Source organism: Thalassophryne amazonica, chromosome 8 (genome assembly GCF_902500255.1).
Source record: "Thalassophryne amazonica chromosome 8, fThaAma1.1, whole genome shotgun sequence".
NCBI classification, from domain to species: Eukaryota; Metazoa; Chordata; class Actinopteri; order Batrachoidiformes; family Batrachoididae; genus Thalassophryne; species Thalassophryne amazonica.
In genome coordinates, this window is record NC_047110.1 from 30,592,802 (window position 1) to 30,619,882 (window position 27,081).

The 27,081-nt window shown below is 41.4% G+C and overlaps 1 protein-coding gene across 1 annotated transcript in view; it reads right to left on the reverse strand.

Annotated features, from left to right (window-relative positions):
• Positions 1-19,852, reverse strand: part of scamp2 (secretory carrier membrane protein 2) — a 58,512-nt gene extending 38,660 nt beyond the window's left edge. The window contains exons 1-4 of the mRNA XM_034175932.1: positions 19,695-19,852; positions 8,962-9,039; positions 7,396-7,482; positions 6,563-6,674 (exon numbers count right to left, since the gene is read on the reverse strand). Of these exons, the coding sequence (XP_034031823.1) occupies positions 6,563-6,674; positions 7,396-7,482; positions 8,962-9,039; positions 19,695-19,751 (334 nt within the window). The 5' untranslated portion in view covers positions 19,752-19,852. The remainder of the gene's footprint in view (positions 1-6,562; positions 6,675-7,395; positions 7,483-8,961; positions 9,040-19,694) is intronic.
• Positions 19,853-27,081: the final 7,229 nt, after the last annotated feature.

Consider the following 27,081-nt stretch of genomic DNA (forward strand, 5'->3'; position numbering starts at 1 on the left):
ACTACACAGCTTCCAGCACAGAAGCAAGCTGAGAGCAGCCACAAAGCCAGCTCTCTACCAATCACAACGCTCTGGTCAGGCGGAGGTCTTGGAAAATAAAGTCATGCTGACTTATGGTTTGGTGTGAATACTGATAGAATAACTCCATTAATGTCAATTCTGTCATTTGTACAATGTTAAAATATAACATATATCTTTTAATGTTGAATAATGCACTAATTCTGAGGTTTTGTAACAAACAGACAGATCACAAAGGATTCTGGGTGAAACTGCCTCTGCTAAACACTGATTGGTTCAGTCACTCATTATTTAAACCAACACGTTAATGTGACGTGTGTTGGTGTTTACAGATAAATGTGCTTTTGTAAAATATTCCATTTTGTATTTGTAAAAACAGGCATTTTTACAGAGCCCTGGAAGTGTCATCACAAAATGTTTTGCATGTGGAGAGAATGTGCGCACGTTTTATGATGTTGTAAAACGTGCACTCAATATTGTCTTGACACATAAATGTTGGCTTTACACTGTGCAAGTTTTGGCCGTTTTTCAGATGATTTTTCATTCGTGTGAGTATTTTTTGGACCGAGTTTCAGGTTAATCGCGCGTCCTGCATCGTGTAGTGTACATGGAGTAACAAGCGGCGTTTAACATTTCATGACCACCTCCTGATCGCCGATCGTATGGTCAAAATAAAATCAAACTTGTTTGATTTTATTCTGGCTGGACGTCGTGAGGGTATCCTGCTGCTGAAGAGCTACAAGCATCCAACCGCTCGCACTGTGCATGTGCAAACACCGCAGACCTGTCTTGTAATGTTTTTTTTTGTTGTTGTTTTGTTTTTAAACTTTGATGTTTCCCATCGAGGGTTTTTGTAAATTAAGTTAGAAAAGAAAAGCTTACATTTTGCTTCTGGAAACACAAGTTCGACGTGTGGTTTTTGAACGTACAATGTGTGTAAGAACATAAATTGGGCGCTCTGAACTTTTACACCGTGCGGTTCTGTTGTACAGTTTGAACTGAAACCAAGTACAGTGATTAAAAATATCATACAGTGTCTGCTCAGCTTCAGGATGAATACTGCCATGAACAATACTGGCCAGTAGAGGCCTTGAAAACTTGCCAAAACAAAATTCCAGATAATCTGTGTCTGCTACATTTAAGATGCGTGGAATTTAACACGCAAATACAATAACAACGTCTATAAACCCAGAGAATATAGTCACGAGAGTTTTAGGCACTAGAATTTAATGCTGTTGTCCGTGGAGCCTGAACAGAGTGTCTGAAATGCATTTGTCCTGTCGTGAACGTACTGAGATTACCCTATCCTACCCATAATGCACTGCTGGGCACAGCATGTGCTCACTAAAACCTTAAAAATTAGCACATTACTTTAAAACTAAAACATATATCTGAAATTTTCACTTTATAAAACTTCAGACATGACAGTAATTTTAAATAACTTGTCCAAAAGTAGTTTGGTTAAAATTTGAACTACAAGTTAAAAATGTATGCCTCTGGATGACTTGGGTGATATTGCCCACGTAACGGTATGGTGTTAAAGGAATTTTGTTTTTTTTGTGACCAGTTCTCCTTTGCCTTCAGAGGATAGAGCGGTTTCTCCTGGAAGCAGCTCTCTTCTGTTTGCAGAGGGTGGAACTATACATCTGTTAGGAAACTTAACAGGTAGGTGCTCAACTGATTTTAAATTTTAAAAATGTTTGCCTTACTACATTATCGGTCTAAAAGTTATCGGACAAAAATTTATCTGAAGATAATTAGTCCGATAATGGTTTTTAAAGTTATCTAAAAAGATAATCCAATAATGAAAACATTAACTGTTATCGGATTATCGAAACTGTGCCCACCACTGCAACAACATAATTGAAACAAAAATAATAATGGCAAACTGATGTGTTGCATAAGTAAATGGACCCTTTAGTGTAACAGAAGTAAATCATTAGTTTTACAAAACAGTTTTCTTCAGGTAAGTTGGGGGATGGATACATGAACATTTCCAAGTCACTGAATAGAGACATTTTCTCCATTCACAGTCACAGAACCCTACAACATCTTCAGGGTTGTCTGGGTATCTTGGTGGCTTCCCTCACTACTCTCCTTCTTGCACAGGCACTCGGTTATTGACAAGTGCCTACTCCAGACAGATTTACCGTACAGTTTGTATTTCTTAATAACTATTGTAAATGAAGTCTGAGACATATTCAGTGTTTATTTTATTTGATGTCATTTCAAAGTTAAGCTGTGTACTCAGTGGTGGGCATAGTTCCACTAATTTTTTAATTCAACATAAGCGGCGCGATGTGGTGCACCTCACACTGTTCCTGCTCGAAGTACACCGTCGCATGCACGAGCTGTCACACAGGGATCGTGCACACCTGCCCATCGGCGCGGCGTTTCGTGGTGCACAAATTCGAATTGTTTCACGCCATTTCGCTGTATTTGTTCAAACATTCGCACTGTGTGAGAAGGGGTCTTCACACAAGCTTGTTTGAATTAGAGATGTCTCTTGTTTAAGATTTTGAGCACCAAATTTGATCAGTTCTTTGAGTATCTTAATATTCTGTCTGATACTGACACTCTGAAAGTTTTAAATACTAATTTTAAAAAGTATACCCTTAATACACAAAATACTGACAAAGATCAATTAGATTAAAAAAAAAAAAATCACAATACAACTATTTTAACATGTTAACAGTAGAATAATTTCAACATTAAAGTGGACTAAAAATGGAGCCTCGTTTGTTTTCTTACACATGCTTTGTGAAAATTTTATCTATCCATTTTATTTCATGACAAACTGTTGCTCATTCAAAATATTTGTTAAGATTGCTGCAGCATTTGAAGTCCTCAAATTCCCCTGAGGTCATCAACTGTTCTGTGTTCAGCAGTATTTTTCTTACACTGAAGCCACACTGCAAGAGTTTTCAGTCTGAAATATCCATAAACAGACTTGGCATGTGAACATTTACTGAATGAATCCATGGCAGTTTTCAGACAGCTGCACAACGACATGCTGTTGTAACAAACTGCTGCCTTGAGAGAGACCAAAGACAGACACCGAACAGACAGAAGTATCTGCACATTTGTCACTAGAATGGCTTTTCTTGCAATTAGAATTTTTGGTGATAACAAAGGAAGAGAAAAAAAAGTTAAAAAATTATTTGTTTTTGCTGCAGTTTCTACAGATAAAACAGAAAATGGCAAATCCAAAACTCAGTGTAACCTGTGGATGAAAGCTGTTGTACAGTCTGTTGTTTCAATGTAATGTCAGCTGAAGGTGAGGATGTTTAATATTCACAAAGATTTGCCTGCAGCTACATCTTAAGGTTACTTCCTGAGTCTTGTTTTGAAAGTTCAAGTTTGTCACACCAGTGCACATAGTTTTACATTCCATAACAATTTTTTTTTTTTTTTTTTTTAAATGAGCCACTCATTATGTTTACTAAAATGTCAAAACTAATAATATTTTGTCCACAAGTTACGACGCTCGGGAGTGTGGTCTTAAAAATGCAAAGTTGACAGACAACCTCCAAATATTTTAACCTCAAAGACCTGAAACAGGAAAAAGTGAGAAACTATTTGTATTTGAGATATAATATTTACCTCTTCAGCAAATGGACACATTTGCTCTAATGATTAACTCATTCAGTACTAAAATAAACATGCAAAGTAACCAACAAGTGCCTAGGATTCCTGTGCACGTTTGCACCCATGCATGCATGTCAACCGGCACTAATGTATGCAATTGTGAAGTCAAACTGAAATATGCAAATAGGTACTGGGTCGTTTAATCAGTTTGTTAGTGGTAGTTTAATAACTTACCAATGTTTTGCTTTGTTCTCATTTATGTCACTGACTGTGAGGAGAATTGTCCAAAAAAAAAAAAAAAAACTTTATGAAACTTTCCAGCAGTTTGCTGTCAAAAAACAAACTGTCACATTTAATGAATGAGATCCTGATTCAGGAGTTATTTATCTTATTCTTTAAAGTTATGATGCTGAATTCTTGTTGATACTGCCAGCAGTTCAAATATACGTGTACGTATAATGACCAAAAAAAAAAAACAACGCCACGTTTCAGACTGACAGGCCAAAAAACTGTGTCCACATTAAGCAGTAAACTTTGATGATGTCAAATGAAGCCCGACTGGAAATACAAAAGTTGCAGCTCCAAAAGAGAGTGCGTTCCCATAGGAGACCATGTTAAAATGTCTAATTTTAGACCAGAAATAAACATGTTTACAGCCTTATACAAAAAAAGAGTTTCCTCCTCCATAACAACTGCACTGTGGTGATTTTTTTTTTTTCTAACTTTGTACTTTAACCCTCTGGAGTTCAGGGTATAATTTACAATTTTTAACTACTTTTAGTTGTACCTTCATAATTTACCTTAAAAAACTGTTTACTTTGCCTTGATTGGTGTCATTTTTTCAACACAACCTCACCAGTGTGACTTTACAGTTTTTCTTTCACTGACCTACTGTATTAAGACAGTGAACCTAAATTCACACAAAAACATAAAATCTATTTTTTAACTGTGAAAAACACAAACATATTTAACAAACCATTTTTATAATTTAGAATGGAAATATAAAATGGAGCAAACAAAGTTATATACAACTATTTACATTAAAATGCAAGAAATGCTTCAAGTGTTTTTGTACCTCTTTTACAAAACAAGATACCACACAAATTATTTGCGCCATTCAAAAAACAATTCCTGGAACAGGAAATGCTTCAGGCATTTTTTTATACATCTATTTAAAAAAAACCAATAAGATGCCACACAAATTATTTGCACCATTCAAAAAACAATTACTGTCCAAAACAAGACAAAATATACACAGCCCTCACCCAAAGGACTGTCACTCCTCCTGTTGACCACCTGGAGGTAGTGACTGTATTTTAATCCAACATCCCACTAACCCCCACATAGAGTGATCCTGGGCATTAGTGTTTTTGACTGGTTTAGGGTTAGGTCGTCTAATTTTCCACCACTCAACAAAAAAGTCAGACTCCTGTTTGGTGCACATTTCAGCAAATATGCACACCAAAAATTACAAAACGATTCGGGAAAAGCTGCACGTCCTTATTATTCATTATTCAAGTTATACTAAGCCTATAAATACAATTTAAAAACTGATATGTACACTCAACAAAAATATAAATGCAACACTTTTGGTTTTGCTCCCATTTTGTACAAGATGAACTCAAAGATCTAAAACTTTTTCCACATACACAATATCACCGTTTCCCTCAAATATTGTTCTCAAACCAGTCTAAATCTGTGATAGTGAGCACTTCTCCTTTGCTGAGATAATCCATCCCACCTCACAGGTGTGCCATACCAAGATGCTGATTAGTGCACAGTGTTGCGTTTATATTTTTGTTGAGTGTAGTTTGAATTTGGCACTTTCAACACACATTCAGACGCTGACTCAGAGTCTGGTGATTTAGATGGGAAGACTGCATAATTTGGTCATATGACTTTTACGCGGATGTTTGTCAGACGATTCCAGAGACTTAAGATGTTTTAAACTATAAAGTTCTGTAAAATCTGGGGCATGCATGCTTTGAACAACAGCAGCTCAGCCAAGTGTCTCTGCCTTTCATAGTGTCTTTAACTCATCGTCACTCAATGCTGCTGCTGTTGTGAACTGTGTGTCTGCCATTTGGAGAATTTTATTACAAACACCTGGAATAATATGGCTTGTTGTGTGGAGTAACATCTGAACAGATCATCTATATGTCCTTGCTGCAATATTCGTGCTGAATGAAACTCATCTTATTTAATGTTGCATGCTAACGGTATTAGCACTTTTATCAGCTATCGGTAGCCTGATCCATTAAGCCTCATTAATGCATGATTATTGAGAAAATAAGCAATTCATGACTTTTAATGTCCACACCAAAATTGTTAGAAGAACTGCACACTCCTCAAAAACAGAAATTTAATGAACACCTGACTTGAGGTTAGCCTGTCAGTTTAGGTGGTTCGGACTCGGAGACGGGGGCGTGTTCGGACTTCTTTTGTCACACATGGAGCCACCCATGCTCCGCCCCTTTGTGCATTAATGAGGTCACTGTGCTGCTGCTGTCAACATGGCAACGCCCCAACATGGGCTTCCTAATCACCTGTTCTTAGTAAAACCTGAGAGTGATGTCATGCAGATTTTGTCCACGCATATAGACAGTCTATGGTACCAACACTGATTTGCTAGATTAAAGTACATTTTAGGCCAGAGGTCACTTTACAGTGTTGGCTCTCTTGTAGGACGCACCAGGATATAATAATGTTGATTGAACATGAAATGTTAGTTACTTTGCCACATTATAAAAATGTAGGGAAACAGCTTGCTGGCTGGGTGTAGACGCTCTAATTAATGTAATTATATGCACAGCGCTGCAGTCCATCAGCATGTAATTACCACACAGTGACTTCATATTGGTCTTGTTGTTCCAGTCTGCACCCTTTTTATTTACGCTTCGGTTAATCCTGGAGCGGTTCCCTCAGAACCTCCGAGAAGAGGTCTTTCTTCACTGACCTGTGGGTGCTCTGCTCTGGAGCTGCTGCTCTCTGCGGTCCAGCTCAGCAGCTTTTCTCTCCAACTCCTCCTGCTGTCTAAGCAGATTGGCCTGAGCTGCAGCTGCAGTCGCCTAAATAAATTCACAAACATTTTACTCACAAAGCACACAGGACAAGCAACACAACAGGGGACAAACACAGACTACAACAACATTTTATAGAGCCCATAAAGTGTTTAGAATTTTATATTAAATCTATTTTGCAACATCAATTTATATTTTTGCCCGTTTTGGTGAATTTACCCTATGTTTTAAAGCATGTTTACCTTAATTTTTTTCCCCATTAAATATGGATATTTTCTCACATTTGGCAGATGCAACTGGTAAAACATTATGACAAAACATAAATAAAAGATCAAAAAATAAATAATAAAGTAGAATGTTTTAATCAAATAATATTCACAGTGTATTAGTTCAGATTTTTCAAATCAAAATCTGAATAATCATGTCCCCTTGACCATCAAAATACTATTTTTAAACACCCAAAAGAGATCACCAATACACACCATGTACCAATGTTCAAAGTTTGTCCAATATTTGGATCTTCATGTATTGAGAATTACTGAACCTAAAAAAAAAAAAAAACCTCTCCTTCAACTTTCTGCATATCTATTTTTGTTTATTCCATACAACAATTCTTCATCATTAAATCTGTGTAAAACAGCTGATACAGGCATTTTAAAAATCAGAAGTGCACCCGTAGTTTTTGATGCTCTGTGTAGGCCAGCATGGTGACATTTTTGAGTCTCAACAGGCTAACACAAGCAAGAGGACTCGGTAAGTTGTCACTCACTTGTGGACTGGGTTCTGCAGTAGGCTGTAATACAGCAGGCTGGTAGGGGGTGGTAGAGGCTGGAATGGTATGAGAGGCTAGGCCTTCCTGGGGAGAAAAAACAAACAAACAAACAAACATGTAAACATTAATAAAAGCGGTCAACCTCTGTATTGAAGAGCCCAACAGGCCTATTTCATACGCACATATAATGTTTATAATGTATAATCCCAATCATCTCCCCTTGAAGACATCAGATTTATTTTCTTTCATGCACATCTTCAGTGAAATACATGAACCATTTAGGAGGACTTGTGCTTCAGAAGGCAATCTCATATGATGTATCAAGTGAATACAAAAGTCCAGTTCTCTCTCTTAAAGAGGTCAGACCAGAATTATTTCACTCATATGGTGTTGCATGTATTCATGTATTCACCAACTGCTTCAGAAGGAGCTGCACTTACAAGACCCATGGGTAGATGGACAGACAGGTGATGGAGAGTGTGATTCCTACTAGGGGTGCACGATATATCCGGTTTAACCGGTTCACGGTATAAATATGGCTGACGGTAGAGATTTGAACTCCACGACGAATCGCGATAACTCCCGTGGAGTTTTTCGATCCAGGAAAACTCCTCTGTGAAGCATCAGTGTGTGAACCACTGCTGTGTGTGTGTGTGTGTGTGGGGGGGGGGGGGGCGTCTGAGCGTCTTCCACACTTAGTAGTTCTGTGACTGAACACCGCAAAATCAAGATAGCGACATGCAATATTTGCAAAGCCGTTGTTTATTTATTTCAGCGGGCGCAGAGGCTCCGTCACCACCTGAATCAAACATTTGAGAAAGCACCACATTAAATAATGCAAGGATTTTTTTAACCACAACAGAAACACAAAATCAGCCAGAGAATGACTATTTACCCAGACTGACTTCAAATATTAGTAAATTAAGTATTTTTAGAAATTTTTTTGGTGGTTTCATGTTGAGTTTTGTAAATAAGGAAAAGCGCACCATGACCATCCTGAAAGCCCTTCATGTATTCAGAGCAGGTGTGCCATCTAGTGTTCACAAGATGAAACTTCAGCCACTGACCCAACAATAAATACTTTAATTCTTTCACCAAAACATTAAATCTCGGTTTGCATCTTATATGTACCTTCTGGCAAATTGTGGCTATAGTTGTGAGGGCTGGACAATAAATCTTCTCAAAATTACATTATATCTGTTTTTGTTTTTTATTTATATTTTATCAATTTACCTTTGCTAAGGGACCCATTCAGAAACACTTACATTATAATTTTTACACTTAAGTTTATATCGCTATATATACCGTTACTGTGAACGTATTCAATTTATACCCAGCCCCCACCAATGTGGCCAAGAATAAGGAGATTAAAATAAGGCACACTTTGAACGATGAACAGTTAGAGAAGTACAAGAAATCAAGAAACAGACATAAAAAAGAGCTGAAGCCTAAATCAAGGAGACCAAGACAAAGACACAGAAAGAGAAGGTAATTGTCCTCTTACACTTTTAAAAGCAGAGGTACAGTCTGTAAAACCTTTTAAATAAGTTAATGATGTCTTACTGTTGGATGGGCCGGGAATGGGTTGTATTTGTCAACTGGTTCTACTGTGGAGATGGTCGCTTGTGTGACAGAGGGGTCCTGGAATATCAACAACAAAATAAATCAGCATCAATCAAGAAATCATCATGCAGTGAGGCCACAGTATCAGTACAAGAACAGCATCCTAATGAGGGGTTAACTGTGTTGCGTTCATTTCCTAATACCACCGACTCATGTCTGTAATACTCCAAGTACATCTTGTCTTTGCCCATGGAAAGGTCAGAAGTGCTGGATTAACTTCAGGTAGAGTGCCATCTTCAGAGAAACTTGAATACAGAGTAGGAAGGGTTTTGGAGTTTCACAAGAATTAAACCTGAGACGCTCCTGTCACAGAACTCTCTCTGGACATTAAGCTGCACTCAACATTAATAAACACTTCAACTTATTACTATAAGAAGGAGTAGAGCACAAATAAATAAGCAGATAACAGACTGAAGAACAGGAGCATGAACAATACTGTAAGGAAAGCATTATCTTCATATAATTCATGTCCAATCCTAACCAAAGTGTTTCTGGTAGAAATTACCACATTACTAACAAGGCAAATGAGTTTAGAACTTTCACAAGAGTGCTCTGAGAGCACAATATCTCCCACTGGCAAATGCTGCTTTGGTACAAGTGCTTGCTACATTCTGATAACATTTCAACATATGTGATAGTTGATTTCAGAATGCAGACACCAATTCATGAAACTGGCAGTGTCTAGTTTTGTTAACCAAGGGCCATAACTCTGCCAAAATGTGTCAATCTTGTACAATATTACAATATGTATATTATCAACTTATCACAAAGATTTGCACCAAGTTGCCCAAAATTCCTACTAAAATGTGAGAGCATTTGATTTCAGAATGCAGGCAACTGACGGAGTCTAGATTTGTTAAACATGGGCCATAACTCTGGTAAAATGGGCCCAAGTCAAACGATGTGATAATATGCATATTACCAAATGACTGACTACCCCTGAGGTAACACGCTACTGGTCATTCAGCGCAGCCACTGGTACCAATGGGGTTGCCCCATTTACCTGTAACAAGGGTGAAAATGGCTCAATCCTACTCAACTTTGTAAATAAGAGACATCAGGAGATGACATATCCCCCGGTCCACACAAATCTGTAATACATGTAATGTCAGGGGATCACCTAAGTACACCCTTATGCTAAATATGAATGAAATTTGTCAACTGGCTCTTGAGATATCGCTCAAACAAGGGTGGTAATGACAACATGTTGAATATCTCACTTTAACCTTAAAATTGACTCAAAGGTCACCATAATCGACTGGTGTCGGGGGATCACCAAAGCACATTCTGAACTACTTGTTGAGATATTGTGTTAACAGGTGAAAACAGGCGGATGGACATGTTGATCACTATATCCCTCCATTTTTCATACCAGGGGGACTAAAAAAAAAAAAACTGCAGGCTGTTCTCCAAGAAAAAGGACACACAGTTAATGATTAGGGGGGCAGATCATCTGGACCCTCACAGTTTTCGATTTTGTTATTTTGTTTCTGTGTGCAAAGTAACATAATGTAAGCATCCAAAATAAAATTAGGATGTTTAGAAATGCTGTGTTGAAGAAAAAAAAAAAGCACTTGGTAAAAATTTTGAAGAAAATGTTAAATTTCACAGGGGCTAATCATTTTGTGCACATACAGCGCACAAGCATGAGACTCAAACACAAAAAGAATGAAGAAAAACAAAAAAATCAGTCTTACTAAAAACACCTAAAGAAATATTTTAATACGTAAAATAAACTGTGCAGTCTATGAACTTTGTAAAAATGGAGTATCATGAACATATGGAGCACGATTTACTGCTGCACTACAAAATGTATTCAGAATTTTTTTTAATCACTTCAATTAAGGTGGTGGCAGTTACAGCCATTTTCACTTCGCATATCAGGAGTTTTTGTGATTCTGAAGTGCAGCCGTAATCCTGAACTATTGAGAAACTGTGTGTGTGTGTGTGTGTGTGTGTGTGTGTGTGTGTGTGTGTGTGTGTGTGTGTGTGTGTGTGTGTGTGTGTGTGTGTGTGTGTGTCGGGTGGGGTGTTGTGCAAGGCTTGTGATAATATGAGGTGAAATTAGAGAATCTGAGTAGGTGGGTTAGCAGAGATACCCACCTCCTCAGGAATGCGGTTGCTTTGATCAACAACTCATGTTTTGTTCATCCCAACCAGGTCACATGTGGTCTTGCCTGTGCCCCACCTATTTGCCCATATATTTATAGCCACAGCATTGCTCCCCACAGATGAAGCAGTATAGAAGAATAAAAAAAATTGCAATAAAACACTTTAATTATCCCTGTAAGGAGCCCAGTGACGTAAGCTATCAGCACACCATATTTGGTGAACATATGCAAGGGTTTGGGCACCCCTGATAATTTTTATGATTTTCCTTTATAAATCATTGGTTGTCTGGATCAGAACTTTCAGTTAAATACATGATATAGCAGACAAATACACTGGTATTTTGAGAAGTGAAATGAAGTTTCTGGTATTTACAGAAAGTGTGCAATAATTATTTAAACAAAATTGGGCAGGTGCATACATTTAGGCACCCCAACAGAAAAAAAAAATACATCAATATTTTGTAGTTCCACCTTTTGCACAAATAACAGCCTATAAAAATGCTTCCTATAGCTTCTAATGGGAGTCTGGAGTTGTCATTTTATTGATCTGAATACATTTAGCACTACTGGACCACAAAATCGGTTTGGTAAGCTCACTGACTCTTGACCTCCTTACACAGGTGAATCCAATCATGAGAAAGGGTATTTAAGGGGGCCATTTGCAAATGTTTCTCCTCTTTGCATCTCTTCTAATAAGTGGCAACATGGGAGCCTCTAAACAACTCTCAAATGACCTGAAAACAAAGATTGTTCAACATCACGGTTTAGGGGAAGGATACAAAAACCTATCTCAGAGATTTCAGCTGTCAGTTTCCACTGTGAGGAAATGGAAGACCACAGGCACAGTACTAGTTAAGGCCCGAAGTGGCAGGCCAAGAAAAATCTCAGATAAGCTGAAGGATGATGAGAACAGTCAGTCAACCCATCGACCTGCTCCAAAGTCCTACAACATGATCTTGCTCCAGATAGCGTCTCTGCGCATTGTTCAACTATACAGCGCACTTTGCACAAGGAGATGCTGTAATGCAGAGGAAGCCTTTTCTGCATACACACCACAAACAGAATCGCTTGAGGTATGCTAAAGCACATTTGGACAAGCCAGCTTCAATTTGGAATGAGGTGCTGTAGACTGATAAAACTAAAATTGAGTTATTTGGAAATAACAAGGGGCGGAATGCATGGCTGAAAAGGGGCACAGCATTCCAAGAAAAATGCTTGTTACCTACAGTAAAATTTGGAGGTGGTTCCATTATGCTGTGGGGCTGTGTGGCCAGCGCAGGTACTGGAAATCCTGTTAAAGTTGAGGGTCACATGGATTCCAGTCAATATCAGCAGATTCTTGAGAACAATGTTCATGAATCAGTGACAAAGCTGAAGTTGCGTCGGGGCTGGATCTTTCAACAAGACAGCAACCCTAAACACTGCTCAAAATCTCCTAAGGCATTCATGCAGAGGAACAAGTACAACATTCTGGAATGGCCATCTCAGTCCCCAGACCTGAATCTTAATGAAAATCTGTGGTGTGATTTTAAGCAGGCTGTCCATGCTCGGAAACCAACAAACCTGACTGAACTGGAGATGTTTTGTAAAGAAGAATGGTCCAAAATGCCGTTAACCAGAATCCAGACTCTCATGGGAAGCTATAGGAAGCACTTAGAGGCTGTCATTTCTGCAAACCTACTAAATAGATATATTTTTTTCTGTTGGAGTGCCCAAATTTATGCACCTGCCTAATTTTGTTTAAAGAATTGTTGTACACTTTCTGTAAATCCTATAAACTTCATTTCACTTCTCAAATATCACTGTGTTTGTCTACTATATGATATATTTAACTGAAATTGCTGATCCAAACAACCAATGATTTACAAAGGAAAATCATGGAAATCATCAGGGGTGCCCAAACTTTTACATACAACTGTACACATGATAATATAGTAACTTTTCAGAAATGAGCTATGGGAGTCTTAAAAAAATTATTTTTCATATTTCTTTTAATCCTTTTGTCACTGCACAGTTAAATTTTATTATATCTCTTATGCTGTAAAAAGTAAAAAGTACTGCAAAAAGAAATGCCTATAAAGAAAATACTGGTGTGTTTGATTGGCTCTGTGTCCCTTACCAAAAAATAGTACTGATAAGTATATAAAAAGTAAACTAGAAGTATACTTGAAACATACTTGCATATACTACTTTTTGGTAAGGGGTGTCACAACTCATGGTAATAAAGGTTTGATACTGCTGTAAAAATTATGTAAAAGAACTTCTATGACAATCCCTTCATGTTACGCACAATCACACTGCCCCACACTATCCTGGTGTCCACATGAATGGGCTACTTATTCAGATACGTCCACACCCAGACACGCAAACAACAGTCACCAGTGACGTCAGGGTTAATTGTGCACTGCTGTGTAAACTTGAGGAAAGTTACACAACAGCTCTTACCGTGAGATAAAGCAGTTTGATAGTCAATCAGCAAATGTTAGAAATTGTGCACAAATGTCTGATTGACATCACAGTTTTGCCTTCTGCAATACAATCTCAGGACAACACTTGTTAAATGTGGTCAGCAAACAGGTTGATATCACAGACATAACCAAATGACATTTGGAGGATTATTCAGACATGGGTTCCAGAGGTGGTTGTTTTTTGTTTTATCTTTTTTTTTTGGTCAAGTCTACATTGCCAGACATGACTTTAACACATATTTATAAGCTGTCACTTGGAGACAAACAACTGCTACAGAAATATGATGTAAAGGATTTGGGTAGATATGGGACAAAATACATAACAGAATGGTAAAAACTAGAATGAAAGAACTAGGGCTGCAGCTATCGAATATTTTTGGAATTGAATATTCTATCGATTAATCGAGTAATCGGATAAAAAGTACCTTTGTGTTTTTAAACAATATCAGTAGTGGCAGGGCTCTCCCTAAAGCAGTGGCACAATGTTGCTGTGCAATCATGCAGATTTTTAAGTTTAGGTTGTTCCCTCTCTCTGTTTTGCCGGGTTATTAATTTTTTCATATTAAGAGTTGTAGAGCTTTGCCAAACCATAAGCCCAGGCAGTCTGTGAAATCTTCAGTCTGCGGACAGTGCATTCTTTTTTTCTTTCTTATTGCATATTTCATTTGCAGCAGGGGTGGTGGCCAAGTGGTGAATGCGCTTGGTTTCAGTGCAGAAGGTTCCAGGTTCAAATCCCACCCGTCACATTTCTCCATGTAATGTGGAGTTGCATCAGGAAGGGCATCCGGCGTAAAACCTGTGCCAATTCAACATGCAGATCCACCTTGGATTTGCTGTGGCGACCCCGAGTGCAAACAAGGGAGCAGCCCAAGGGATACTATTGCATATTTCATTTGCACTTTTTATGACTGTGATTTATTCAGTGTTTAGTGTATATTTATACATGCCGTACAGAGTGTAGCTCAAACCAAAGTCAAATTCTTTGTTTTCTGCGGATACTTGGCGAATAACACAGCCTTTGAAAAACATCTGTGGATTGCAGCGTTTCCACAAAACCTGTTGATAAAAACTCTTACCAAATCTGAATTAAAGCTTTTTTTAAATCATTAAACATGACTCATTTAAAGTGCGCGTCCTTTCGCTTCATCTGCGGAGGTGGAGAACGGCCAGTGGAGCAAAATGTGTTTTTTTTTTAAATATATTCAAACACACTGCTTCATTTTAAATGCGCAATAAATCCATTTCAGATAATCCACGAGGACCCTTTCTCTTAAAAGGCTTTATTTTACTCAGCGTGTGGCTTTGCAAACTTGTAGCATTGCGTGCTACATTGATTAGCGCTATGGTCTTCTGTGTTTTTGGTGGAAGCGTTACAGTGCCACATACAGGACTGGTGTATGTACTACAGCTTTAAACGAAGCCTCGAGGCAAAGAATTTGCCTCAATCATTTTTTGTAATCGAATTATTCGAATTGTTTCAGCGCTAGAAAGAGCAGATAGAATGAGTAGTAAAGAGGAAAAACGATGCAATTTTATTTTGCATAAAATGCAAACATACCATCCATCCATCCATTTTCTTCCGCTTTATCTGAAGTCGGGTCACAGGGGCAGCAGCTGAAGCAAAGCCGTCCAGACCTCCCAATCCACACACCTCCCCCAGCTCCTCCGGGGGAACCCCAAGGCATTCCCAAGCCAGCTGAGAGACGTAGTCCCTCCAGCGTGTCCTGGGACTTCCCTGGGGCCTCCTCCCGATGGGATGTGCCCGGAACACCTCTCCAGCGAGGCGTCCAGGGGGCATCCGGAAAAGATACCCGAGCAACCTCAACTGGCTCCTTTCGACGTGGAGGAGCAGCGGCTCGACTCCGAGCTCCTCCCGAGTGACCGAGCTCCTCACCCTATCTCTAAGGGAGCGCCCAGCCACCCTGCAGAGGAAACTCATCTCGGCCACTTGTACTCGCAATCTTGTTCTTTTGGTCATAAGCCAAATCTCATGACCATAGGTGAGGATCGGAACGTAGGTCAATCGGTAAATCGAGAGCTTTGCCCCCCTACTCAGCTCTCTCTTCACCACGATGGTCCAATACAGTGACCGCATCACTGCAAATGCTGCACCGATCCATCTATCGATCTCACGCTCCATCCGTCCCTCACTCGTGAACAAGACCCCGAGATACTTAAACTCCTCCACTTGAGGCAAGGACACTCCACCGACCTGAAGAGGGCAAAGCACCCTTTTCCGGTCGAGAACCATGGTCTCGGATTTGGAGGTGCTGATTTTCATCCTGGATGCCTCACACTCGGCTGCAAACCACCCCAGTGCACACTGAAGGTCCTGATTTGATAAACCTACAGAAAGACATCGTCCGCAAACAGCAGAGACAAGATTCTGTGGTTCCCAAACCAGACCCCCTCTACACCCTGGCTGTGCCTAGAAATTCTGTCCAAAAAGATAATGAACAGAACCGGTGACAAAGGGCAGCCCTGGCGAAGCCAACGTGCACTGGAAACAGGTCTGACTTACTACTGGCAATGCGAACCAAGCTCCTGCTGCGGTCGTACAGGGACCGGATAGCCCAAAGCAAAGGACCCTGGACCCCGTACTCCCGGAGCACCCCCCACAGGGTGCCCCGAGGGACACGGTCGAACGCCTTCTCCAGATCCACAAAGCACATGTGGACTGGTTGGGTGAACTCCCATGAACCCTCGAGCACCCGGTGGAGCCTGTAGAGCTGGTCCAGTGTGCCGCGACCAGGACGAAAACCACACTGCTCCTCCTGAATCTGAGGTACGACTATCAGTCGAATTCTCCTCTCCAGTACTCTGGAATAGATCTTACCAGGGAGGCTGAGGAGTGTGATCCCCCTGTAGTTGGAATACACCCTCCGGTCCGCATTCTTAAACAGAGGGACCACCACCCTGGTCTGCCAATCCAGAGGCACTGTCCCCGACTGCTACGTGATGTTGCAGAGGCGTGTCAGCCAAGACAGTCCCACAACATTCAGAGACTTAAGGTACTCGGGACGGATTTCATCCACCCCAGGAGCCTTGCCACCGAGGAGCTTTCTAACCACCTCGGTGACTTCGGCCTGGGTAATGGATGAGTCTGCCTCTGAGTCCCCAGTCTCTGCTTCCTCTTCGGAAGACGTGACGATGGGATTGAGCTGCTTCCGCCTCCTGAGGCGTCGGACGGTTTGCTAGAATTTCTTCGAGGCCGACCGATAGTCCTCCTCCATGGCCTCCCCGAACTCCTCCCAGACCCGAATTTTTGCCTCTGCGACTGCACGGGCTGCGGCACGCTTGGCCTGCCGGTACCTATCAGCTGCCTCCGGGGTCCCACCTACCAACAAAGACAAGTAGAACTCCTTCTTCAGCTTGACGGCATCCCTTACTTCCGGCGTTCACCACCGGGTTCGGGAATTGCCACCGCGACAGGCACCAGAGACCTTGTGACCACAGCTACGAGCGGCCACATCAACAATGGAGGTGGAGAATGCAAACATACCAAATTATGAATTTTGCATTAAACAGCAATAGCCAGTATGAGGTCTGTGTGTGCTCAATCACATTGTTTGTTTCATAGTACTCTAAAATGTCAACATTATATTGTCTTGATCAGTATGATATATGCCTGTGTGCACATTCCCGTCTTGGTGAGCACCAAAAATAAATAAATAATTCTAATAATATTGGTGACAATTTTTGTCATGACGGTTGTGCTCCTGTAGATCCTCTGTTTGTATGTGTCTAATACTGAAAATAATAAAACAGTTAAAAGTTTTCAGATGATGGCATTTGACAGTATATATTCAGATGGAAAACTGTATGACTTTACTCAAACATAAATAATCAAAACAGGATTAGTCTGAGACCGTGTACTGGTCCTGTGCTTTGACGCATCCATGACACCACAGACTGCTTGGATCCTGGATGGCAACCAGGTCACATTATTTAAACATTTAAAGAATGCAACAGCGCGATTATAGGGAATGATAAAAAAAAAAAAAAAACTATTAATACATTCTATCAAAATGACAAGACCTGAACACATGGTTCTCCTGGGACTGTTGTCAATGTGGTGCTAATGACATACATACACTCAACAAAAATATAAACGCAACACTTTTGGTTTTGCTCCCATTTTGTATGAGATGAACTCAAAGATCTAAAACTTTTTCCACATACACAATATCACCATTTCCCTCAAATATTGTTCACAAACCAGTCTAAATCTGTGATAGTGAGCACTTCTCCTTTGCTGAGATAATCCATCCCACCTCACAGGTGTGCCATACCAAGATGCTGATTAGACACCATGATTAGTGCACAGGTGAGCCTTAGACTGCCCACAATAAAAGGCCACTCTGAAAGGTGCAGTTTTGTTTTATTGGGGGGATACCAGTCAGTATCTGGTGTGACCACCATTTGCCTCATGCAGTGCAACACATCTCCTTCGCATAGAGTTGATCAGGTTGTCAATTGTGGCCTGTGGAATGTTGGTCCACTCCTCTTCAATGGCTGTGCGAAGTTGCTGGATATTGGCAGGAACTGGTCCACGCTGTCGTATACGCCGGTCCAGAGCATCCCAAACATGCTCAATGGGTGACATGTCCGGTGAGTATGCTGGCCATGCAAGAACTGGGACATTTTCAGCTTCCAAGAATTGTGTACAGATCCTTGCAACATGGGGCCGTGCATTATCCTACTGCAACATGAGGTGATGTTCTTGGATGTATGGCACAACAATGGGCCTCAGGATCTCATCACGGTATCTCTGTGCATTCAAAATGCCATCAATAAAATGCACCTGTGTTCTTCGTCCATAACAGATGCCTGCCCATACCATAACCCCACTGCCACCATGGGCCACTCGATCCACAACACTGACATCAGAAAACCGCTCACCCACACGACGCCACACACGCTGTCTGCCATCTGCCCTGGACAGTGTGAACCGGGATTCATCCGTGAAGAGAACACCTCTCCAACGTGCCAAACACCAGCGAATGTGAGCATTTGCCCACTCAAGTCGGTTACGACGACAAACTGGAGTCAGGTTGAGACCCTGATGAGGACGACGAGCATGCAGATGAGCTTCCCTGAGATGGTTTCTGACAGTTTGTGCAGAAATTCTTTGGTTATGCAAACCGATTGTTTCAGCAGCTGTCCGAGTGGCTGGTCTCAGACGATCTTGGAGGTGAACATGCTGGATGTGGAGGTCCTGGGCTGGTGTGGTTACACATGGTCTGCGGTTGTGAGGCTGGTTGGATGTATTGCCAAATTCTCTGAAACGCCTTTGGAGACGGCTTATGGTAGAGAAATGAACATTCAATACACGAGCAACAGCGCTGGTTGACATTCCTGCTGTCAGCATGCCAACTGCACGCTCCCTCAAATCTTGCGACATCTGTGGCATTGTGCTGTGTGATAAAACTGCACCTTTCAGAGTGGCCTTTTATTGTGGACAGTCTAAGGCACACCTGTGCACTAATCATGGTGTCTAATCAGCATCTTGATATGGCACACCTGTGAGGTGGGATGGATTATCTCAGCAAAGGAGAAGTGCTCACTATCACAGATTTAGACTGGTTTGTGAACAATATTTGAGGGAAATGGTGATACTGTGTATGTGGAAAACGTTTTAGATCTATGAGTTCAGCTCATACAAAATGGGAGCAAAACCAAAAGTGTTGTGTTTATATTTTTGTTGTGTATATATATATATATATATCTTATTTTACTGAGAACAAGATCAACAGGATCAACGGATTCAAATAGCATGTAACAAGGCAATAGTTGTTGGCCGTTAAATCGTCATCATCATGTTAAAGAATGACTTTTCAAAGATTAAAAGCAGCTTCGCAAAGCTGTGACACACATTCCAAGTTGGCAACAGTTTAACTTCCTACAACTCAGCCTGCTGCCTCGGCCCGCCCCTTTTCAAATTCATCCCACCGATTGGCTGAAGGTCTGTCAGTCAAGCTATGTTACCCAATGGCTGCAGAGGGAGCGCAAGATACCCGCCTTACAATCCGTTTAACAGGTAGTTCGGTTTAGAGTCTCAAAAATTCAACAAAATGTTAGAAGGCGGACTTACTTCAAAAGGGTTTTCGTTGTTTGGTTCTGCGAACGGGTTGTTATCATATGCCGACATTTTGAAAACGTTGCAGGCTGTTAAATAGTTGCTCTAAACGCCGTAGACACCACTACGTCGGCTCAGGATGTGTCTTCTGTCCACTTCCTGGAAGGAAACTTCATGACGCATGCGCGCTGAGCCAAGCGCGTTCACGCAGCGGCGCGCTCCACCTGTTTTTATCACGTCCGCCGCAACATGTTTATGTTTTATATGAAAGTGTATTGCTGCCACACCTTTAAAAATTTTGTTCAGTCTCATAACGTTAAACTTTTCATAATGATATAAAGAGATATTTTCAAGTTATTACGACTCTTATAATCTTAAACTCTTAAAACCTGAGGCTGATCACGTTACAATGTCAAACTTTTCTTGTTTTTCATGGTATTACAATGTACTATATAAACATAATCTTGTAACACGACGCTGATTATCACGTTATAATATGAGACTTCTTATTTTAACATGAAACTTCATGTTATAAAAAGGATTGCACAGTTGCATGCTGGTAGCTTAGTGGTTGGCTAGCACTGGTACCACAGTCTCTTATACAAAGAGACTGGTAGCGTGTTTTTGAAAACATGGCTGTGATTGGTCCGTCTGATACGTCGGCCGCTATCGGCTATCACGCCACGCTCTGTGATTGGCTGTGGCGTAACCACAGAAAATGTAAGTTGGTTCCACTCCTGCAGAGTCTGTGGTACCAGCACTACGTTGTAAACAAAGACTGCAGCCAATCAGAGAGCGGCGTGTCTCAGCCAATCAGCAAAATGTCAGAATCCTGACTAAAAGTCACGTGACCAAATAACCCAATACCGACTCCTTTGCATTGGCTGGAGGAGTGGAACCAACTTAAGTGGTTGGCACTGTTGCCTCACAGCAAGAAGGTTATGGGATCGATTCTCACCTGTGCCCTTTCTGTGTGGTTTGCATGGTGTCCCCATGTTTGCATGGGTTTCCTCCCACATTTAAAGACATGCAAGTTAAGTGAATTGGAAACTTTATAATTGCCCAGGTCTCCATTGCAAAAGATCTCAATGGGAATAAGCTGGTTAAGTTGATATTTTCACATTATGGCACACTTATAATTTTGCAGTGTAACACTTATTATTATGTTATAATGTGAAACTTAGCTGGTATTGTGAAACTGTTCAGGTTATAAAGATTTATAAAGATATTTTCATGTTATCACGACACACAAACATAATTTTGCTATGTGACACTGCTATCACGCTATCATGTCAAACTTTTATATTCGCCAAACATGTACATATTCACCTTGATCCACCAGAGTCATGTCTGTCCCCCAGTGGCTCTGGTTACTGGGGCAACGAGTCCTCGCTGACTCGTATAGAGCTCCCCACACTTCCTAAGGATAGTTTCAATGTGGCCTTTGAATTAATTTATTATTTTAATTAATTAATTAATTTGTAGCGCTGCTAACGGCCTCTTCGGACAAGTTATTCCATTCATTGACTCTTCTTGAAAATGAGTATTTCCTAATGTTTAGTCTTACAGGTCTCTTCTTAAGTGTTTTTGAATGTCCTATACGAGGTCTGTTAGAAAACTGTCCGACCTTTTTATTTTTTGCAAAAACTATATGGATTTGAATCACGTGTGATTGCATCAGCCAAGCTTGAACCTTTGTGCGCATGCGTGAGTTTTTTCAAGCCTGTCGGTTGCGTCATTCGCCTGTGAGCAGGCTTTGAGTGAGCAGTGGTCCTCCCCACTCGTCGGATTTTCATTGTGAGGAAAATGTCTGCATGATTTGGAGCTTTGCTGCATCAATTTTTTCCAGAAACTGTGAGAGACAGCCAGGTGGAAACCATTCGGAAGATTCAGACGGCTTTCAGGGACGATTCTATTGGGATCACACAGATTAAGGAGTGTTACAACCGGTTTAAAGACAGCGCACAATGGCGGAGGGCGCGCCGCGCTCTGAGCGGCGATCGACAGGCTGAAACGACCAGATCATTTCCAAACTGAATGCTGTGTTGATCCGGGACGTCGTCTGACTACTACAGAAATGGCAGAAGAGGTGGACATACCACTTTTTCGGCACATTCGTATGTTACAGGAGTTTTTGTCATGGAAAGAGGAGTGGAGGAATTCGCCACGGAGCCGCTAATGGCGCGGGACAAAAGCACCTCTCACAGGACATGTTGTGGCATGTCCAGCTCGTCCACAATTTCTCGGATAGTCACACGACTGAAAAGCCACCGAAAGCCGTCTGAATCTTCCGAATGGTGCAAGAGGTGGTGTGAGTGTGTTTGTTTGTCTATGTGTGGCCCTGCGGCAGACTGGTATTACAGTGAGGAAAATAAGTATTTGAACACCTTGCGATTTTGCAAGTTCTCCCACTTAGAAATCATGGAGGGGTCTGAAATTTTCATCTTAGGTGCATGTCCACTGTGAGAGACATAATCTAAAAAAAAAAAAAAAAAACTAAAAAAATCCGGAAATCACAATGTATGATTTTTTTTATAATTTATTTGTATGTTACTGCTGCAAATAAGTATTTGATCCCCTACCAACCAGCAAGAATTCTGACTCTCACAGACCTGTTAATTTTTCTTTAAGAAGCCCTCTTATTCTGCACTCTTTACCTGTATTTGCACCTGTTTGAACTTGTTACCTGTATAAAAGACACCTGTTCACACACTCAATCAATCACACTCCAACCTGTCCACCATAGCCAAGACCAAAGAGCTGTCTAAGGACACCAGGGACAAAACTGTAGACCTGCACAAGGCTGGGATGGACTACAGGACAACAGGCAAGCAGCTTGGTACAAGACAACAACTGTTATGATTATTTATTAGAAAGTGGAAGAAACACAAGATGACTGTCAATCTCCCTCGGTCTGGGATTCTATGCAAGATCTCACTTTGTGGGGTAAGGATGATTCTGAGAAAGCTCAGAACTACACAGGAGGACCTGGTCAATGACCTGAAGAGAGCTGGGATCAGAGTCACAAAGAGACCCCTCCATTTCTAAGTGAGAGAACTTGCAAAATCACAGGGTGTTCAAATATTTATTTTCCTCACTGTATGTCCAGGGTGTACCCCGCCTCGTGCTCCATGACTGCTGGGATAGGCTCCAGCCCCCTGTGACCCTCAGTTGGACTAAGCAGTTGAAGATGAGTGTGTGTGTGTGTGTGTGTGTGTGTGTGTGTGTGTGTGTGTGTGTGTGTGTGTGTGTGTGTGTGTGTGTGTGTGTGTTTCTGCCTGCTACCTACCTACCCAATGCAAATTCATGTCTGCTTCTGTAACAGAGCTTCTGTTAAGACCTTTTTTATGTCTCACGTCCGCAACCCCGAGAGGCAGCATGTATTCGTTCCAGACATTAAAGGTCTCTTTCATGTCACTGACGAACAGCAAGTGGCAGGTACCACCTGCTCTTGATCATATACAAATGATCAATGACACAGATCAAAGCCTGACGCCCGAGTCTCACTGTCCTTTGTTGATGAAAACAAAGTATTTCCTACTTCATTGTTTACCAACTTGTATAAATGCTGTAGTCTATTCTCTTCTAAGCTCATGCTGCTGTGTCATTCCCTTTCTTCCTCCACAGTGTTTAGCACACTGGAGGGCTTGTATGGTGATCATGGTCAGCGGTGTGCTGTTGCTATAGGCAACGCCAAGCTTCCACACCAATGCATCAGACTGGAGCCTCCATGACTAGCGCTACTGACGTGCGCCACCACATCGGTGACACCAACATGATCTGCTACACTGTATTTATATAGTGCTTTTCCATCTGCATTAGAAGCTCAATGCACTTTACAATTATGCCTCAGATTCACCCATTCACACAAACACACACACCGATGTCAGAGTGCTGCCATGCAAGGTGCTCATTACACATCAGGAGCAACTGGGGATTAAGGACCTTGCCCAAGGACCCTTAGTGATTTTCTGGGCTGGCTGGGTTTTGAACCGAGGATCCTCTGATCTGAAGCCCAGCACTTAACCATTATCAGGCTATAATGTCCAACTTTTCTCATTTTAATGTGAAACTTTTCATGTTAATGTCAGGTTCTGCTCCGGTTCGTGGCTGGGGTTGTTCCCCATTTATGTCCATATTTCCTCATTGTTCTACTGTTTTTGTTTTTCACTTGATTGTACTTTAGTCACTTAAGTTGTAGTTTGGTTCTGTTTATCTCTTTTCTTTGTCTCCTGGTATTTTGGAACTGTGCTTGTTTTTTAACCACACCTCTGCTTGACTCCTGCCTGTACTGCCGCTTCTCTGACTGCTTTCCTGTGTACCATACCCCAGCCTGATTTTTTGAGATAAAGCCTTTTTACTCATATCTCTGTGTGGTGAGTCTGCATATGTGTTCAACCATGAGGCAGGGTATACCCTTGAGTTCTTGTTCGACACAGTAGCAACACTTATTCATGGACAACCACCTGTAGTATGGTCTCCTTTTACAGCACAACATTTCCTGGATTACTCTGAGAAGAAAATAGAAGACATTAGGTTAAACATATCCCAGCATGCCTTAACCCAGCCACTACACCCTGCTGTTGAGGTGGGCGCCATTACTGAAGTATTAGATTTACAGAATTTGATAGTATCTCACTAGGCATGCTGACGAAACTCGTAACATCAACAAAAAGCACAACCTGTTTTTTTGATCCTATACCAACAAAACTGTTTAAGGACCTGTGGCCCACTCTTGGGCCAACTGTGCTGGAAATTATTAATCTTTCTTTAACTTCTGGATCTGTTCCTAAATGTTTCAAATCTGCAGTGATTAAACAATTAGTTAAGAAGCCTACTCTGGACCCTAGTGTATAGAAAAACTATCGGCCGACATCAAATCTATCATTTTGCTCTAAAATTCTGGAAAAAGTGGTGTCACGGCAGCTCATGGACTATCTTACTCTCTTTTTGAGCCACTGCAGTCTGCTTTTAGAAAATATCATTCCACAGAGACGGCTCTCACTAAAGTGGTGAATGATCTTCTGCTTACAATGGATTCAGACACCACTACGGTTCCGGTGCTGTTGGATCTCAGTGCTGCATTTGATACCGTGGATCATCATAGTCTACTTGATAGGCTGGAAAATCATTTTGGGATTACTGGGAGTGCCCTTGCATGGCTGACGTCATACTTGATTAGTCGTTCTCACTGTGTTTTATAAAGTAACATATCTGAACCAATGACTAGGAGAGACTGGTCTTTCACGTGCATCTCTCCCAGTCACTGGTTCAGATATGTCGATGAAACATGGGTTAAAATCAAGCAACAGGAAGTGGAGGCCTTTACAGAGCACATCAACTCAGTGGACTCCAATATCAAGTTCACACGTGAGGATGCCAGAAACAACCATTTAGCCTTCTTGGATTGTGATGTTACGATTGTATAGAACAGGCAGCTCCAGACAGGGGTTTACGGAAAATCCATTCACACTGACCAATATCTGCTCTTTGGCTCAAACCACCCCCTTGAACACAAGCTCGGGGTGATGAGGACTCTTCAACACAGAGCCCTACAGGTGCCTACAACTGCAGAGGGAAGGGCTAAAGAACAACAACTTGTCCGGAAAGCCCTCAGAGTATGTGGGTACCCACGATGGCCCCTGGATAAAGTGCAGAAGTCCCAGAGAACAAAGAGACCAGACAGAAAGGAGACAGAGACAAGAAGAAGAGGAGTGTCTCTCCCTTATTTAGCAGGAGTAGGGGAAAAACTACAGAGGATCTTCAGACAGCACAAAATCCCAGTTTACTTTAAACCTGTTAACACCTTGAGACAGAAATTACTTCACCCTAAGGACGGGATCCCTAGTTATAAACAGAGCAATGTAGTGTATTCTATCAGATGTCAGGAAAAACTGTAATGAACACTACATAGGTGAGACTAAGCAACCGTTACACAAAAGGCTATACCAGCACCGCAGAAAGGGCACCAGTGGACCTCAGTCTGCAGTTCATCTCCACCTTAAAGACACTAACCACACATTTGAGGACGAGGAAGTTAAATTCTTAGCCAGAGAGAAGAAATGGTTTGAGAGAGGGGTGAAGGAGGGGTGAAACCCAGCCTTAACGGGCGAGGGGGTCTGAGACACGCTTTGTCCCCTGTTTACAATGGGGTACTCAAATCAAAGCAGTTTCAGTCTTTTGTTCATGGTAATGAGTCATTCACGTCATCAGGAGAGGTGTCAGTCCCATCGATAGGGAGGGACAGCTACCCTGTCCTTAGGAGGGTGCTAACTAGAGCACAATGGGTGCTAATTAAAGCAATTGTTTAGTCTCTAGCCAATACCAGTCTGCCCCTCGGTAGGAGGTGTCTGGTTAGGTTTAAAACTCCAGCTTTTGTGGCTTCTGTTTGTTCTTCTCGACAAGGGTCAGACAGAAGTCAGATTACCAGAGCAAGAATTTTACCTGAGGAAGCTTCTACGATTTGAAGCGAAATGTCCTCGCATCAAGCAACCCAGTCCAGTCGAAGATTCAAGCTTCTCTACTACTCCTGTCCTGTTCACCAACAGCATTTCCTGTATATTCGTTTTATGAACTGTTCTGTGAATTGCTCTGTAATGTATGTCTGTAGCATGGCCCAAGCAGAGGGTCACCCCTTTGAGTCTGGTCTGCTTAAGGTTTCTTCCTCAGAGGGAGTATTTCTTATCACTGTTGCTCTGGGGGTTAGTAAGGTTAGACCTTACTTGTGTGAAGCACCTTGAGGCAACTCTGTTGTGGTTTGGAGCTATATAAATGAAAATAAACTGAGATTGAATTGAAAATTTGAAATTGATTTTTCAAACGTGAATTGAAGTTTCTAGCAGTTACAGAAAGTGTGCAATAATTATTTAAACAAAATTGGGCAGGTGCATAAATTTGGGCACCCTTGTTATTTTATTGATTTGAATAAATTTACCACTAATCATTGGAACACAAAAATGGTTTGGTAAGCTTACTGACCCTTGACCTCCTTACACAGGTGAATCCAGTCATGAGAAAGGGTATTTAAGGTGGCCATTTGCAAATGTTTCTCCTCTTTGCATCTCTTCTAATGAGTGGCAACATGGAAGTGTTGTGTGGGCCGCCGAAGAGGAGGTACTGCTGGCCCACCACCAGAGGGCGCCCTGCCTGTTGGCACTTTTCGGGCTCCAGAGGGTGCACTGGCGAGGTGGATCCTCCAGGTGCACCGTTTGGCTGTCACCTGTCTGACATCACTCATCACCTCATTCCATAAAAGCCTGGGAAAGACACCATAACTCTGCCGAGTTATCAGCTTACCACGCAGGTAAACCAACTCAGTCGTTTTGTGCCGTACACACATTCATTGTTACTGAAGTCTTTGCAGTTGTGACTTATACTTGCAGCTTGTAGCTGAGTTTGTGGA